General features: G+C 44.3%; 1 protein-coding gene across 1 annotated transcript in view; it reads left to right on the plus strand.

Moving 5' to 3' along the window:
• Positions 1-18,056, plus strand: part of TLL1 (tolloid like 1) — a 143,277-nt gene that overhangs the window by 91,086 nt on the left and 34,135 nt on the right. The window contains exons 6-9 of the mRNA XM_066631778.1: positions 238-416; positions 2,733-2,838; positions 5,333-5,457; positions 13,531-13,646. Of these exons, the coding sequence (XP_066487875.1) occupies positions 238-416; positions 2,733-2,838; positions 5,333-5,457; positions 13,531-13,646 (526 nt within the window). The remainder of the gene's footprint in view (positions 1-237; positions 417-2,732; positions 2,839-5,332; positions 5,458-13,530; positions 13,647-18,056) is intronic.

An 18,056-nucleotide genomic window follows, 5' to 3' on the forward strand; every position in this document is an offset into this window, starting at 1 on the left:
TCTATCAGGCTTCCCAAGGTGGAGCACAGCTCTACCTGCCCAGGATCATGCTCCTTTCAGACACTGATGTCCTCAAGGACCAAGTGTGATTTTCCTTCATACCTATTTTATTACTTTATTTCACCTGCCAGGTTACCGAATACCAACAAATATGCTCAGAACTCTCATCCCAGCACCTTTCTGGGAGTGGACGATTTTCTCTGAAGATTTTATCTATGTCCTTCTCCTTTACTGCAGGTGCTGCTCTTATGTAGGCCGAAGGGGTAATGGTCCTCAGGCAATATCTATTGGCAAGAACTGTGATAAGTTTGGAATTGTTGTTCATGAGCTGGGACACGTGATAGGATTTTGGCATGAACACACACGACCAGACAGAGATGATCATGTAACCATCATCAGAGAAAACATCCAACCAGGTGAGACTATTTAGGTGGTGTCCTAAATTTTAAAATGTGGTTCCCTGTTTTTATTTTCTTGTGCTATCTTTCAGCCCAAACCTAATTAAGGGCACAATCCTATGCATGTCTACTCAGAAGTAAGTCCTAGTGCATTCAGTGGGACTTACTCCCAGGAAACTGCATAGGATTTGCATCTTACATCCCCACACAGTGTTGCAGCAGCACTGGCGTGGCTTCTGTTATATCCCATGGAGGATTTATGACTACTGGAAGCCTCCTTGGGGTAAGGGAATATTTGTTCCTTTGCCCTAGGTTAACCCCCAGCAGCCACCATGAGTCAACTTGGACCTGCACCAGCTCAATCACTGGCTTAAGTCTGAATTGATCTATGAAGATAGGCCTAGGAATGGGGTCAGGATTCGGTGTGCGCCACTAACACTGACCTCACTCTTCTCCCAGATCTGATTCGCCTTTCCTCCGCTCCCATTCCTGCCCTCTTCCATCCTCCCCAGCCCCATTCAGTTCTCTTAACCACCTCCATCAAACTCCTTGCTCCCGCTTATCTGCACTGGTGGACATCCAGCATTCATCTTTGCACAGAGCTGGCTGCTCACTGCTTGTGACGGTGGCCAGGTCCCATGTACTGGTGCTATTGCAATTGTGAAAGCCATAGTTTATGCCAACAGAACTCCCAATCTGCCGGTGTAAAGTTGGGTTAGGATTGGGCTATTTTTTCTTATGTGGTGGTTTCACTACTCTATTATTAAAACAGAGAAAATTAGTGACATTGTTTTCACTGAGCTTCTGTATGAGAAATTTGGAATATGCCATTTATTTTAATTTAATATAATGAATAGTTAGCAAGAGCAATCCATGTCTTAAGTAGTCTCCATAGCTTGAAGCTGCCCACTCTGGAAGTTGCCTTTGAAATTACGCACTGATCTGAGCAGCAGATTGTTACTGTAGCACTTGAACAACTGAAAACTAGGTGAATGACCTAGGAGAAAACAACCTAAAGCCTGGTTCTATCTGCTGACTTACAACAGCTTAACAGGGTGGTAATTTTGCAGAATTAGAAATGCTGATAGGAATTGTGTAGTGTCCTCGATGATCTGTATACCTCTAACTGTGAATGAAGGACTGAATGATCTTGCTAGGGTATGATCTTGCTAGGGTATGAGTCAGTGTTGTTGATTTGAAAATTTAATATTTGTTGCATAGCAGCAAAATAGCAGCATAGCAGCAAAACTGTCAAAAGTACAGGCGTGCCCCAGTATACATGGGGGTTCTGGAAAGTTAGCTGAAACCGTTGATACTAGGGTCACCCCGACCTCTGAAGGCGAGGTGAGCTCTGCTCCCCTTACCTCCAGAGGGTCTTTTAAGCCGCACAGAGGCCACATGCATTCGCATTCGGCTTCAGAATGGCTGTGTAGGCAAAAAAAAGAGGTCACTTCCGTTTTTTTCCTTCGTACAATTGGAAGTGACATTTTTATGCCTTTAAAAGGCATTAGGAGGGCTGGGGTGCAGGGGGCCCCACTCATATCCACAGTTAACTGAAATTGCAGATTCGGGATCTGTGGATACCAGCGACCCCTGTATTACACAACCAGAAGACTTTTCTCTTTAATGTACCACAGTAGCACAAAGTTGCTAGAGGGCCTTGGTCAATGTCCCTGCAGTGCCTCCCATGCATTTCCTAATGGCTGATTAGATGCTCCACTGCAGCTGGTACTGAGACTTTGGGTTGGCCCAGCTGGGTGGGGCTCTCTTAAACATGGGCCTTCACCCTAATGATACCCTTTGTAACACTTGAAAGAGGTGAACACTCCACTTTCCAACCATATTTTTGTTTCTCTAATTATTTTTTCCCCCTGGCCATCTTGTGCATGTTCGTTTAGTGACCAGTCCTTTGTTCTGTTACCAAGAGCCAGCAGAGAATAGAATCCAGTACAATTTTCCCATCACTACCACTCTTTGGCTGCAATCCTATCCACCTTTTCTTGGGAGCAAGCCCTATTGAACACAATAGGACTTACTTCTGAGTAGACATGCCTAGGATTGTGCCGATAGTCACCTAGCCCCAGCCCTGGGAACTGGCCTGTGCTCTGTGCCACTGCTCCGGCACTCAGAAGAAGCTCTTTTGTGGTACAGGAATGTCATCCATCAGGTTTTTTAAAGAGTGACCCCTCAATGCTTCTTGCATTTGTTAGGTGTATTTTGCTCAGATTAAACTATCAGGCCTGGTTTAACCTATCTACAAATAGAAAGACTGGGGCTTTTTCTTCTTTTTTTCTTTAGGAAAGGCTCACATGAGATCTTGCTTATGAATTACAGGTCAGGAGTACAACTTTTTGAAGATGGAGCCTGGAGAAGTGAATTCTCTGGGAGAGCCATATGATTTTGATAGCATTATGCACTATGCCAGGAACACCTTCTCAAGGTTGGAGTCTCAGGTTATACCTTTTGACTTTTAATTCCATTCTTTAATGTGAATATTTTATAGATGTAGTATTGATGTTTTCAGCAGAGCTTTACAATGTTGCAATGCCTCAGCTGTCAAAATGCCATCTTGTAGATGCGCATGATTATTTCAGAAATAAGTTTTGAAAGTTCAGAAATATTTCTCTTAGTGATGATTGATTTAAGAGCCTCATTTTCAGACAAGAGCTGTTGTCTCCCATTTTCTTCTATAAACTACTCATTGCGCTCATGAGCTAGGGACCTAAATTCCCTGGCTTGTGGAAGAGAATGGAAAACTTCATCAATTGTGCATTCACCAATTTCTTGTGTGCATGGCCAGCCTTAGGAGTTGCAGGGTCCAAATGGAACATTTTTTGAAGGGCCCCAAGGTCTGTAGAATCTTAGAGATATAAATTAATTATAGACTTTATATCTCTATGGTAGAATGAAAGGCAATCGAAATGTGTGCTTAAAAAGCGCATGTGAGTTAATGGACCAAATGAATCTAAGCACATTTTAATGTAAAACTGCATACAAGACTAGATGACCCTCATGCGTGGGGTTCCATTGGGAGCAATTGGTCCAGTTGGCTTAAAGTTGGCCCTGCTTGTGTGTAGCCTCCTTTTTCAAAGAGACATCCTATTTTGACTATGGCATGAACAAAGTAAAATCAGGGCTGTAGTGATAGAGGTACCAAAAATCTTTAACGAAAGTTATTCTAGGCAACTGCGTAGAACTAGAACATATCACCAACGATAGGGACAATATTGAATGTTCCCAGCTATTGTATATTAAAATGTCTGTTATTCGTGGGGGAGCGGGGTGTAACGTATCTTCTCATTTTTAAATAATACTGATTTAATTGTGTTGAGTTTACACTGATGAAAAATAAAACCTTCAGAAAGTATTCGGTGTATTTAATGACAAGAAGTGAAACAATCTGGCCTTGTTATTTTATACAGGTCTTTTGTATAGGATCAGTTTGCATTTCGAATGGCTGTTCCAAGTGGAGACATGATCTCTGTTCCTTCTCTCTCCCTTGGAGATTCTCTTACATTTTCATTTTTTTAAAATCAAAATGTCACAATAGCCAGTTCTAAAGATATTCAGGGCCCAATCCCATCCAGGTCTGCTCAGAAGTCCTATTAAAGTTAATGGGGCTTACTTCCAGGTAAATGTGGATATTCTTACTTACCTGGGAATAAGTCCCATTGAATACAATAGAACTTCCTTCTGAGTAGTCATGCATTAGCATTCGACTGTCATTCTGGTTGTTGTGGTAAACAGCATCGGATAAAAAAATCATAAATAAGGTGATATCCACCTCTCATACATAAGAGAAATATAGAAGTGACTGGGCTTGAGAAGTGCATTGAAATTCATCAAGAGGAAGAACACCTTGAAACAGATTTTAATGCACTAATTAGCAGTTATGATAATTTAATGTGTTTTTATCCTGGGGCATTTTGTTCTTGATGTTCATTTAAAACTTGAATGATTCTAGTTATTGTACTATTGATTACTTTTATACTTGTCTGAGACTATAAAAAAGATATCTGTCTGTCTGTTGTACAACATCAGAAACTTAAGAGAGGGTTATGTTTGTATGGTTGTCTACTAGTCAAAAAAGCCACTTTCCAAGTGTGTTGATATACACACTACATATACACTACATATACACACTTTCCAAGTGTATTCCACGGGTTGTATAACAGTCCAATTCTAACCAACTTTCTGGTGCTTACGTAGCAATGCCAATGGAGTGCACACTGTAGTCTGTGGTGGTGGGGTGGTCACAGAGGCCTCTTCAAGGTATGAGAACAAATGTTCTCTTACCTGGGAGCTGCATTGGCGCTGGAAAATTGGATTCGGCTGTTAGTATCTCTGTTTTATATTTTGTCACTTACGTTTAGAGGTGTTTGAAAATGGTATTATTTACTTTACTCAGAAGTAAGCCCATTGTATTCAGTAAGGCTGCAATCCTAACCACACTTTCCTGAGAGTAAGCCCCATTGAACAAAATAGAACTTACTTCTGAGTAGACCTGGTTAGGATTGTGCCCTTAGTAATGCTATCTTACTCACCTGGAGAAACACACAGCTCTACTTAAATTTTAGTTGTGTGCTTCTGTAGTGGTGCCAATAAAGATGTTAGATGACCAGTATTTTAAACAAGTTTCTGTTGTTACTGATTTAGGGCCCAATCCTATCCAATTTTCCAGGGCTGGTACTACTGTACCCATAGGGTGTGTGCTGCATCCTGCAGTGAGGGAGCAGTCACAGAGGCCTCCTCAAGGTATGGGCCCGTCTTCATACAAAGCATGTGCTTTACCACAGCTCCTCTCTTGCTTTTTTAAAATTTTAGATCTTCATTTGGCTAAATGGATTGCACTAAAACAAGATTGATATATTGTAAATCCAAGACCCATTGACATCAAGACTGATCGGGTTTTCTTGGTCTTTTTATTTGTTTAGGGGTATGTTTCTGGATACTATACTTCCATCCCGTGATGATAATGGGATACGACCTGCCATTGGTCAGCGCACACGATTAAGTAAAGGAGATATTGCACAAGCAAGAAAGCTGTACAGATGTCCAGGTACTGCACCATAAGATATAAACCAAGAAGTATGTTTTATTACAGTGTCCATGAGTGTTTCCAGTTCACAAAGTTTGCAGGTGAGATCATACATATTTTTTAGTGTGCAATGCTGGGGAGTAAGGCATATGAACTGAATCTGAGTTTACTGTCCCATATTGTCTACTGACTGGGGCTGGAGGTGGGGACAGTATGGTTCACTCTGTCAGTTCTTATTTAAGGTATTGTAGTCAAATCCAGAGCTATGTTTAGAAACATAATGGCATTGTTTAGTGCTGGAATCCAGCTACCCTGCAAATGGTAGCCCTGAACAGCTTTTTGTTTTAGAGAAAATGGAGTATAAGAATTGTTTGTATAATGCTTGATCAGGGCCCCTAGTAGTGGAGAGTCTTCAGCCTTGGTCTCTGAGGAACTTTTCTGGGGCAGACTTGCATTCCCTAGCAGAGGCACTCTGGGAAGCCAGGCCAGGAGCCTGCTAAGAGCCTCCCTGTAAGTTAAGCCAAAGGGCATCCCTTGATCCACTGTGTGAAGAGGAAAGACAGTGAGGCAGGGCAGCTACCCCCAGGACAGAGATCCTTCCCACTGCAAGGGGGACCCCCTTTCATTATTCTCCCTTGTATGTACTTGCCTCAAATAAAGCACTTAGCATTAATTTTTAACCTCTACGTTTCTTTACTAGCGAAATCCTCCTACTGCTGATGCAGCCATGCCACCAGAGTGCACTCTGGATCTTACTGGAGGGGGACTGTTATGGAGTGGGTGGGGTCTTCTAGCAACCACTCGCTGATCCACGGCAGTGATGCTTAGTGCCAAGTGCTCACTCCCTTCCCATCCTAGTAGGTTTGGATGTGCAGCTTGGTGGGACAAGACTTGGTAGAACTAGTCCTCTGCCACCAGCCCAAGAAATCCGGTTCCCAGAGGGGTTCCCTGGGCAAAACCCCTCCCCAAGAATGCTATTTAGAGTTGTTAAAAATGCCCTTGCTCTGACAGTAGTACCTGGAGAGCAGGGAGGCTGGCAAATCCCAGAATACAGCAGAGGATTTAAGCAAAATGGTTTTATTGAGGAAAAAAAATGTAAGCAGGTTGGTTTCTCACAAACATCCCTGAATGGTACTGGCTATGCAGGGAAACCTCACATGTGTACACTCTGCTGGACTAGGTCGAAAGCCTGGATCCCAAGTCAGCCTAGCCGGAGCTGAGCGGTCAGGGGGGTGGAACTGACAGACAAGCTCCACTAGATCTTGAACTCTGTGTCGGGTCAGAAGACTCGACACAGAGTCTCTGAAGTCTGCATCTGCAAAATAGCCAGCACAGACTTGAGAAGCCCCATTGTGCAGCCTTGGCCTTCCCCATGGAGACCTCTGGTGATTGCTGCGGGGCTGCAGGATGAAGCAGTGTCCACTTTGGCGCTGCTGCTCCTGGTGTTGGTGCTGCCTTTAGGATTGGGCTGTTAATCCCATTAAAACCAATAGGACACTGTCAGGCTTATGGTGGTTTTTATGTAATGTTATCATATCTGCTCTGATGAATGAGCTATGAAGCATTGTAAAGAATGCTGTAAACATGACATTACAATTATGTATTTATTTTATACACTAGTCACTTATCAGCTGAATAAACTCCTGGATATACTAAAAATCAGAATAAATTCAAGTTATTGCATTATACTTACATTTCACTGTGTAACAGAAAATTATTTATGTTGAATTTTTTAATGTTTCTTATACAATTCAGAAGTGCTGATTCCACTGGTAATCTTAGTTTTTTTGTATCATCAACTCGTTTTAGTTAAATTTTGTGTTTGTACATTATTCTACTGCCCTAATGCATTGTAATACATATTACAACTGCATAGCATAAATTTGTAAACTAAACTACTGCCGCTATACCAAAAATAATGCCATTTTTGAAATCCCTGCCCCCAAATTAGTAAAGAAACATCAGAATATTCAGATAAACATGAAATGGTTCAAATTTTGATACACAGTATTATTTAAAAGGAGGTGCAGCGCAATCCTAACCTGCAGTGGAGCAGGCAGGCCAGCAGGCCTACCTTGCATCCAGTGCAAGTTTGGGGCCAGAAGCAGTGCTACCCGAGGCAAGGGAAAAACTTCCCCCTTACCCCATATTGCACTGCACTGGGCCCAATGGGTCTACTTGAACCTGACAAGGTGGCACAGAGCTGAGCAAAACAACTTGGCCAGGGGCTGCTCCACGCCACCCCGGGGTCAGGGTTCGGCATAACCACCAGATCCTGGCCCTGCCTCCCGCTACCCGCCTGCCCCTGCCCAGGAACGCCTCCTCCCTGGTCTCCCCACACCTCCCCCCAAACTTGGCCGAACTTGTGTTGGCCAAGTTCAGCCAAAGCAAACTTAACCCCCCAGGCCTGGATCCAGCAGGGGAGGGCAGCGCAACTCCTCGCGCTGACCTCCCTGACTCCTGAGTCAGCACAAGTGTGCCTTATGGCATGTTTGCAACACCCCAGGTCAGCACAAATTACTTGTGCTGGCCTAACCTAGGGGTTAGGATTGCGCCCTTAATGTGATTGTTCTTCACTCTTGTCAGGTAGAATGACTGGTCTCTAAACAGTCAGGGAGCCCCTTACACCTGACTTGCCAAGAAGATGCTAAGGAATCACATGTATTTGTTTAATTAGCTTCAGATGGAATGGCCAGTAGTAAAACTGTCAAGGGACCAGTTCAAGCAATAGTCCGACTGGCCCACCGATATGTGGGGGAGGAGTATAGGTGTGCATATTTTCCCTGGCATGTTTTTTTTCTAAACATGGAACACATTTAATCTGTGCATTAAGGAATGGATCAAACAGTCTCCTCACTGACACTCAGTCAGACCTTAAATGCTGGATGTGTTAGCAAGCATTCACTTATGCTTCACCCCTACCTGTTCAAGAGCGAGCAGATGAATTGTTGAAACCCGGCCAAAGAGACCCCACTTTCCTGGCTTACCAAAAAGATAGTAGAACTCAGAGAACTGTCTACATTCACCATCCTTAGATGGAATGTTTGGAGTTTTGGGAAACTAAGCCCTTTATTATTAATAAAATATATAGGGCTTGAAGTTTTATTAATTATTCTACAACGAAAACCTGAAAACGAGGGCTATGCTCAAAAAAAAAAAAAAAAAAAAAGATGTGCATCTGACTGGAGGGAGGTATTACATGCAAAGCAGGAGCTTTCTTTGAATATCCATTGTGGTCATTTCTGCTGCTGTAGAGACAAGTTGCTTTTTAAAATGTGAAGAGATGGCTGTCTTTGTGGGAACTGCTGTGACAAAAACAACAAACAGCTGTGATTACACTTGCACATTGTTTCTTTGGATTGTGACTTGTGTGAAAAAAAAAAAAAACTCACCAGAGCTCACCAGTTCTTTGTGTGGAATGTACAGCAGAATCTTGGAATGTTTTGCCCAGAAATAAAATTTCCCAGTTTTTGAGTACAAGGAAGGTGTCAGCGTTTGGTCAGGTCAGACACTGGCCAGTGGCAAACTGTCAGAGGCCAAGACCTGAATGCACAGTACAGGTAACATCAGTCAGCTGAGTGATGCTCACCTCTGCTGCACCCAGCACACTCACCTGACACAAGGGAGAGCACAGGGTTGCAGTTCTCTTGTTGTCTTGTGTGCTCCCTGGGACATTTGGTGGGCCGATTGTGAGATACAGGAAGCTGGACTATGTACATGGGCCTCTGGCCTGATCCAGCAGGGCTGTTCTTATGTTCTGACAGCGCTCCCCCAGAGGGCCCTATGTCATTGCGTGGCATCCAGGGGATGCTCCTATTGGCCAGTGTGGAGTACGGGAAGAATCATACATCATCCGCCGCTGCTGAGCTTGGGGAATCATATGGGCGCAACGTGCTATATGGGGACAGTAAATTTTTTCCCAGGGACTCCAGTAAGCTAGCATTTGCATTGCAGAGCAAGAAGACATACTTCACAGTTAGGGTGCATTGAATTATAGCCTGTGAGGAGGTAAAATCCAAATTATTTTCCTGTTTCATTTATTACCCCATTTGTGCTTGTTGTGTTTGTGGCAGTACAATTGCATCCTGAGAAGCCGCCTAAACTTCAGACACATCTTCAATGTGGTTTTAATTCCATAGCAGTCAGCACTGGGGAAACCCAGGGTAGAGTTATTAACCCAGTAGAGTTATTAATGATTGCAGAGTTAAAAATAAACTGCTGGTAATTAGCTATGGTATTTACTCTGAAAATGTCTGGTACTGAATAAATTATTTAATATGCAGTTCATCTTTGATTAGCTGTCATGTGATATAGGCTTGTTTGGGAAAGCAAAAGGGAAAAAAGTTAAGCTAAGCTATGGATTTATTTCTCTGCAGATATAGGAGAATGTCCTTTAGATCAGTGGTTCTCACACATTTAGCACCGGGACCCACTTGTTAGAATGAGAATCTGTCAGGACCCAACAGAAGTGGTGTCATAACCGGAAGTGACATCATCAAGCAGGAAATTTTTTAACAATCTAGGCTGCAATCTTACCCCCACTTTCCCAGGAGCAAGTCCCATTTACTATCATTCTTAAAAGAATATACATAGTAGCTTCTTAAAAGTACAGATCTGTAACATTTCCCCAAATGCAGTCACATACCATGGGAGCATCAAGTCTAATACATTAAAAATAAAATATTGAAGTGAATGGGGACCCACCTGAAATTGGCTCACAATCCACCTAGTGGGTCGTGACCCATAGTTTGAGAAATGCATTAGATCTTTTAAATATTTATCATACTGTATCAAAGATAGTGGGTTATCCCAAAACACCATTTGCATGTTACAGCATCAGATATATTTAATACAGAGGATGGAGTTGAAATCCATTGTTGTCATGTGCTGTCTGTTTCAATCTTAGAAGAAATTTATGAGATCACTACCTCATTCTTCAACAGTTGTCCTCAAACTGGAAACTGCTACACAAATGATAAAGCCCTCCCTGTCCCAGGGAGCACTTACTGTTCCACATCTTTTTTCCACTTACTGTTCCACGTCTTTTTGCGTATGCCCAGTTCCACTTACTGGGCATAGGGACGCTCTGGGCAGTAGCATCTATTGTCCATCATCCCAGCAGGCCTGGCACCAGGATTTCCGGGCAAATGTGACTGCCCAAAGCATTTCTGTACCCAAATATCAGGTGAAAAAGGAAGCGTCAGCGCAACATTAAGTGCTGCTGCTCCTGGAGGGGAGGGCTTTCACCTAACGTGGATCTGGCCTGCAGGCCATAGTTTGGCAAACCTCATTCTGGAACATCATTGTCTATAACAGGGGTGTCCAAACTTTTTGGCAGGAGGGCCACATTATCTCTCTGACGCTGTGTTGGGGGCCAGGATTAAAAAAGAATTTGTTTCAAATTTGAATAAATGTACATATATTTACATAAATGAATATATTAGAGATGGAACTTATATGAATGAATGAAGGTCTTGCAATAGCTCAAGGCCTATAAATGGCCTTACACAAAGCAAGACCAGCCTTTCCTTCTCTGCTGCTGCAGCATCATAAACCTGAAACAGCAAGCAGTGGAGGGAGCCCTCATCCCACAGCTCATGTGAGAGGTCAAACAGTTGCCCTCACACTGAGAGCAGTTGCAGTTGGCTTTTATTTATACATGTAGTTTGTCTACCAGCAGCTCTAACCCTGATATTTGAAAGTGCTTCAGACCTGATATTGCTGCCCTTGGCAAAAAACCATTCTAGTTCACATGGCTGTCTTTCTGAGCTTATTGAAAACATACCAAATCAGAAGGCAAAACAACTTGTTGATGGAAGATAATAAGGATGATTGACAGTTGCTTTGGAGTCTTGCACAAATCAGCTTTAGTGACAGAGAAGGTGGCCATCAGTTTGCCTTCATGGATTCAAAAAACAAAGACAAAAAGACAAGAAATAGAAAGAATGAAGAATTATAATGATAGCAATGATAAATGATATTTTTGTTATTGGGAACAGAGCTTTAGCTCAGTGGTGGAGTGCACCCGGAGGGACCTGGGTTCGACCCCTGGCACCTGCAGGTGGGGCTGGGAGACTCTGGAGACCTGTTTCCAGCCAGTATTGATAATACAGGTTGGGCATCCCTTATCCAAAGTGCTTCCGACCAGAAGTATTTTTAATGTATCTGATTTTTTCAAATATTTTTGAATACTTGCATATACATAATGAGAAATCTTGGGGATGGGGCCCAAATCTAAACATAAAATTCATTTGGGTTTCATGTATCCCCTTATACCTGTTGTTTTCAAACTCTCTGGGAGTTTGAAACCCGCAGTAAGTCTTTGCGGGGTTGGGGGGAGGCAGCAGGGGTGGGGGAAGGCAGGGGGATCGTGTCGCTCAGGGGGCTGCAGGGACTGGGGTGCACCCTCCAGTCCTTGCAGCAGCCGTCCCTGTGTGCGGGGAGACATGCGCAAGCGCCTGCAGGGCGCCCTAGGTCAGGGAAAGGGAGAGTGGAGCAATCTGCTCTGCTTCCGCAAAAGTGGAGCGCGATCACCCCACTCTCCCTTTCCCTGACCTGGGGAGCCCTGCAGGTGCTTGCGCAGGGCTCCCCACACACAGGGACTGCTGCTGGAGGGTGCACCCCAGTCCCTGCTGCCCAGTCAGAAAGGAAAGCGGAGTGGTCGTGCTCCGCTGCCAATTTTGCGGAGTGGGGCACGATCGCTCCGCTTTCACTTTTCCTGACCTGGGGAGCCCTGCCGAAGGTTGCGCAGGGCTCCCCACACCCCCGGGAGGCTGCAGGAGGCTTGGGAAAGAGCACCCAAGCTCCTGCAGCCCCCCTGAGCGGTGCGATACTGAGGATCGCGTTGCTGCCTTCCCCCTGTCTCCTGGCTGCCCCACCCCTTAAGGGGGCAGAGGCCAGGACCCACAGACTGGGGCATAGCAACGCCCCAGATTGAATACCACTGCCTTATACCCATAGCCTAAAGGAAATTTTATACAATATTTTAAATATGTTTGTGCATGAAACACAGTTTGTGATTTTAGTTCTTTAGGCAAAAAAGTTTTAAAAGAAGCCATGTTGCTACCCAAAATTCTGTATTTCACAATACCCCATATTTTGGAATTCCGGATAAGGGATGCCCAACCTGTTCTAAGCTAGATGGGCCAATAGACTGATGATGCAGAAGCCAGATTGTTGTTTTTAATATATCTGATTTTTTCTATTAAGTGTATAGACTATACACTTAAGTCTTTTGTCTTAAGTGTATAGAAAACTCAAGGCGCTGTATGAAGGTAAGATTAACAATGACAAGATTTGCCAGCAAGTTTACATTCTAAATAGACATATACAAAAAGAAAAGGAAGAAAGGAAGGAAGGAAGGATAAAGAGACACAACAGAGGAAGGGAGGCATTAAGATAAAGCTACAGCAACTATGATAGACAAGTAAGAGATGAAATTAGGATAGCAAAAGAGCCAGAATATTGAGAAAATAGATGCCATTAGCCTTTCTATTCACTTTAATTTATTTGCAATATTTCTATTTTAAACTGAATTTCCTATCCTAATATAAATGAAACAGTTCCCATCTAACGTTAATCCTGGACCAGACAATTTCTAAGAGCACAATTCTAGGCAGGTCTACTGAGAAGTAAGTCCTACTGTATTCTCTGGGGCTTACTCCCAGGAAAGTGTGTCTGGTACTACAGCCTAAATGTACTGGTCAGTTTCCAAATCACAGCCTTCTATAATGATCCTTCTTTACATTATTTCTGTGGACAAATTATATTGCATGTGCTATTTTCTTGACTAACAGTTGTGACATTCTAAGGAGTACTTTAATTTTAATTTTAGTTGGTTTTTTGTTTTTTGTTTTAATTTTGGGTAAGAGGAATGTGTATGGAAATAATTCCCCTTCTTTTTTGGGGGGGGGGGGCGGGGCGGGAGAACCAGAAGTTTGGGCCAGTTTCAGACAATTGCTTTGTAATGAAGCATAATTATCTGACTAGTTGAGTTCTCCCTCTGTTGCTAATCCATCACAGGAAAGAAGGAAGACACTTACTTAGCACCTCATCAGGCAATTCTCAGTTTCTCTAATATCTCATTTCTTTCAGCATGTGGTGAAACCCTGCAGGAATCTACAGGCAATTTCTCCTCTCCAGGATTTCCAAATGGTTATCCTTCATATACACACTGCATATGGAGAATTTCAGTGACGCCTGGAGAGAAGGTACTTTTGTTATGATTTTTTGCGTTCTCAGACATATACAACATTCTCTTCCTGTGTGCTTTTTTCCCATTACTGTGATTTTTTTTTTAATTCAGAGCTTCAGTTTGATTTAAAACCACTTGAATTAGTGCCTGAGTGAGTTAATGGGATAAAACATTTGAATTACACAGCCATCCATTTGAATTTGGCTTTTGTTTGGCTACAGGTTCATGTGTCTGAAGCTCCATGCGAAATAAGCTTGTGGTTCTTGTCAGGGCCAGCCCAGGTGTGCCAAATGCTTTCCCTCCTTACCTGTTGATTTGCCAGTCTTTTGCTCCCTGGATTGGGAAAGGAAGACGGACAGAGCAGGAAGTATGGAGGAGAATGTAACATTCTAGTCCACAATCCTCCTTTTCTTCATACCTCCTGCTCCATCACCCTCTTCTTTTACCAGTCTAGGGAGGAGAAGCAGAGATGTTATATCAGTGATGGTACAGCATCTGGAAGGAAGACACATGGATCTTGCTGGGGGGAGTTGATCCCCTCCCACTAGCAGGGCTGTCGTACCTAAGCATGTTATCCAATGGTCGACCTGGTGCCATTAGGGCCTGGCTGCTGCACTTGGTTGGCTGGAGTCTGCAAAGGCACAGGGGCCTGGGGAAAGAGCCAGCAACCACATCTTGCAGCTACTGGGCTCAAACTTGTTCCTGCAGGCAAACAGGCTGTCAGCCTCCCTTGGGATCCACACAATGTCCTCACCTGTGGGATGGCTACCTGTGGGTAATAAAAAGAAATACAATTACAAGGAATAGATAGTGGGTCTAGTCACGCCTATTCCCTAGCTTAGGATGCATACTCGGTGTTTGTGAGGGAGAGAGATGTCACTAGAGTTTATCTGCAATGGCACCCTATAAGGAGCATGAGCATGGTGGCTTGGGACATTACCTTTCCTTTTCCAGGAGGCTACCATGGTCCTCTAAGGAGTATTACTCTTCACTCCTGTGGCAATACTGCGGTTTTGCAAAACAAGAGGCGTTCAGATGAGTATTTGGCCAGCATGTGCAATGGATGGAATCCTGAGCATTCCCTGAAGGGTTATAGACACTCTCTGCTTCTAGCCACAGCAGTGGTGAGGGGTAGCTGGGCTACTGTGTTTGTAGTAGGGGCGCCTAGGGTGATGCTGAGCAGTCTGTGCCAAGGTGCCATGGGATGGGGCCCAGCCTCAGTGCATGGCAGCTTAGGCTCTGTTCCCCCCTTGCTTACCTGGGTGGGGTTAGTTGTCTTCACTCTACCTGGTGGGATGGAGTGGATGTTCTGATGAGGGGTTTGTGGGCAGGGTTCTCTCAGGGTGGGGTCCCCTGCAATGACAGTTCTGGGAAGACAAATGTTAATGAAGTTGTCTTGCTGTGACTGTTGTGAAGGCAGCAGGCTGTTTGTGTGGAGTACTCCCTTTATGCATGAAGTACCCTTTCCCCAAAGTTCCCATCACCAGGATTAATGTATGTGCTCCAGATGTGTACTGTATGGGACCAGAGGGAGAGCCCTGTGCCATGCACCTGAGCTGTGGTCTTCCTGGTAGCTGCTTCTGTACTGAGGTTTGTGTGCTGTGATTGACTTCCAAATGTGGTCTGCATCTTATGTGAAATTTTGGGGGGATGTGTGGGGAGTGACTGGAGTTGCTTGTCCGGCATGTGAAGAGGGATTCGGATCTGACTTTTGTCAACTCCACCTTGTCACCCCCCACATTATTTGCCATCTCCTCTCTGTTTTTGCCTCTCTTCTGGCAGAGTTGTTCTGGTGTCCAAGTACTGACAGAGCTGCATTTTTCACTGCCAATTTTATATTACAAGAATTACACGTACTCTAAATTTTCTCAATTGTTGTACAGTGTTGTTAAAACAATCCTGAACAAATATTGCATTGGATTAGCCCTTTTGTGGGTTTTCCTGTCCCAGCAGTGAAAACGTGTGATTCATTATTCTGCATGAGCATTGCCACTGCTGAATTTGCTTACATAACCATTAATTTCTCAATTGTGCTGACAATTGTTCATTGATTGTTTACCTCTGGAGACTTGCAGCCATCCTGTCCTCTTGAACTGTTGATCTGCCTTGTCTCCAGTTCTTCTTGTCGGTCTGCTGAGTTGCAAAATGGAAGTTAAAATAAATTTAGGTTCATCCGAATCCATAAGTAATGCAATGTTTAGCTCATTTTACCATAGCCATGAAAAATAGCATCTGTGGGAAAGAGGATTTCAGTATATTGCGAGTCTCTTTCAATACACTGAAATCCTTCTATTTCCCACAGATGCTGTGGCCAAAAAGGAGTGCGCTGTATCCAATGGGCCAAGGGGGGTGGGAGGATGCAGGATGCTTTGGAAGGGATTATTATTATTATTATTACTGCTACTGTTACTGTTATGTTGATTGTTAAGAATATTCACTGCAGACATTAGTCTTCGAAGTCTCACAGATAAGTCGAGGGCAGGTTTTAAGCCAAAATCATTTAATGTTCCATGACCTTCAGATAAGTCAGGGGGGGGGGGGAATGGTGATTAGGGAAACTTGGGGAACGGTGCTTGTGAGGAGGAGCTACAGCTTGCCCTGGAGCCTCATTCCACTGGAACCTGATTAAAAGGGGGGAAAGAATCTGTGCCAAGCCACTGTTTTTGAAGGCATTAACAAGGTGCTTATGTAGTGCTTATGAGGTACTGTGTGTCATTTCCCCCTTAAAGCAACATAATTGACCATTGCATTGAGTTGCTTAAAAAAGAAAGTAGCCTGCAGAAAAGCATTTGCACTTTTAAAAAACTTTCCAAACAAGTACAGCACCAATGCAGTACCAAACAGCTTGCCTCGGCAGAACACTCTGCTTCCATTGCTGACAGACAAATTTTTATACTGTTCAGTGTTGCTTTAATTAACAAGCGTGCTCAGAAGACTCTACAATGGCGCCGTGTGTGCCTCCAACAAATGTAGACAAAGACATGGAGTACAGCTGTGGATGCAATCCTATCTTGCGCTGGAACAGACAGGCCAGTGGGCCTGCGCTGTATCCAGTGCAGATTTGGGGCTATCTGAGGCTCGGCCCCAGACAAGGAGAAACCTTTCTCCTGACGAGGTGGCGCAAATCCAAGCAGCCTGGGACTGCCCTGGGCCACATGGAAATGGAGCTAGAATTGGCATAAGTGCTAGATCCTGGCCCCGCCTCTCGCACCCTGCCCACCCGCTCTCAGGAATGCCTGCACCCTGCCCTTCCCCGCCCCAAACACCTCCCTCCAGCCTCCTTCCCACCCTCCCCGCGCCCCCCCCCAACTCCTGTACCGGCTGAACTTTGCCTATGCAAACTCACCCTGTCCGGGGGCCTGCATTGGCATGGGGAGGCTGGTGCTTGTCCGTGCACTGGCCTAACTCCACTTATGTTCACATGAAAGTGTTTTTCCCCATTTTTGCAATGACATTGGGCCATCGCAAGGGACCTGCGTTGGTCCAAGGGTGCCTCTAGATTGCACCCTGTGTGTTCTAAAAGGCTTGTAACCTGTCTGCAGTCACTCAAAATGTCCCTCAGAAGCTTCACAGATCCTCCGCAAGCACCTTTAAAGCTCCTCCAGGCTTCTCCTGGCTGCCACAACACACCTGAACTTCCCTGACCACTGAATGACCCACAGATAAGATGAGGAGATGATCTACATTGGTTTTATTGGTAGAAATTTCTCGCCTTATAGGCAAGTATCTACAGTATATACTACTTTTCAACAGGAATACAGGTTGAACCTGTTTATCCAAGGATTTTATATCAGCAGATCTGGCTCAATGCTGGTCCCCCAGACCTGCATTGAGCCAGACTTGGCTCAGCCTGAACCCTCCAAAGCCAACCAGAGCTGCGCTCCAGTCGCCTGTGAATGCCACAGAGGCCACACGCATCTGCTCGCAGCCTTTGCGATTTTTAGAATGAAGCCCAGAGGCTAAAAACCTGGCTTCCCAAGGAAAATAGGAACCAACATTTTAATGCCTTTTAGGACATTCTGAGGCCCAGAGAGAACTTCCTCAGGCCTCAGAGTGCCTTAATTGGCATTAAAACGTCACTTCCAGTTTCCTGAGAAAAACCATTGTTACTGGATTTACACCCTCCCCGCAGTTCCTCCCCCCTTCCCTGCTCAATTTCACACTCTCTTCACCCCCACTCTGCCTTCCCCCGCCTTTCCCACGGACAGGAAGTCTCTGGCTTTTCCACCAGTGTTCAAGCAGCACACTACTCAGCATGCTGCAGAAGCTCACTTTATGGCAATTTTTCCAGCAGTCACAGCCAACAGAATGTGTATTCTGCTGGCAGCAAGGCCCGATGCCATAAGTCATTATGACTAAGTCCCACTGAGTTTAATGGGACTTAGATTAACAACAGCTAACTTGTCTTATTGATTTCAATGATGCT

This window comes from Tiliqua scincoides, chromosome 6, assembly GCF_035046505.1.
Source record: "Tiliqua scincoides isolate rTilSci1 chromosome 6, rTilSci1.hap2, whole genome shotgun sequence".
Classification (NCBI taxonomy): Eukaryota; Metazoa; Chordata; class Lepidosauria; order Squamata; family Scincidae; genus Tiliqua; species Tiliqua scincoides.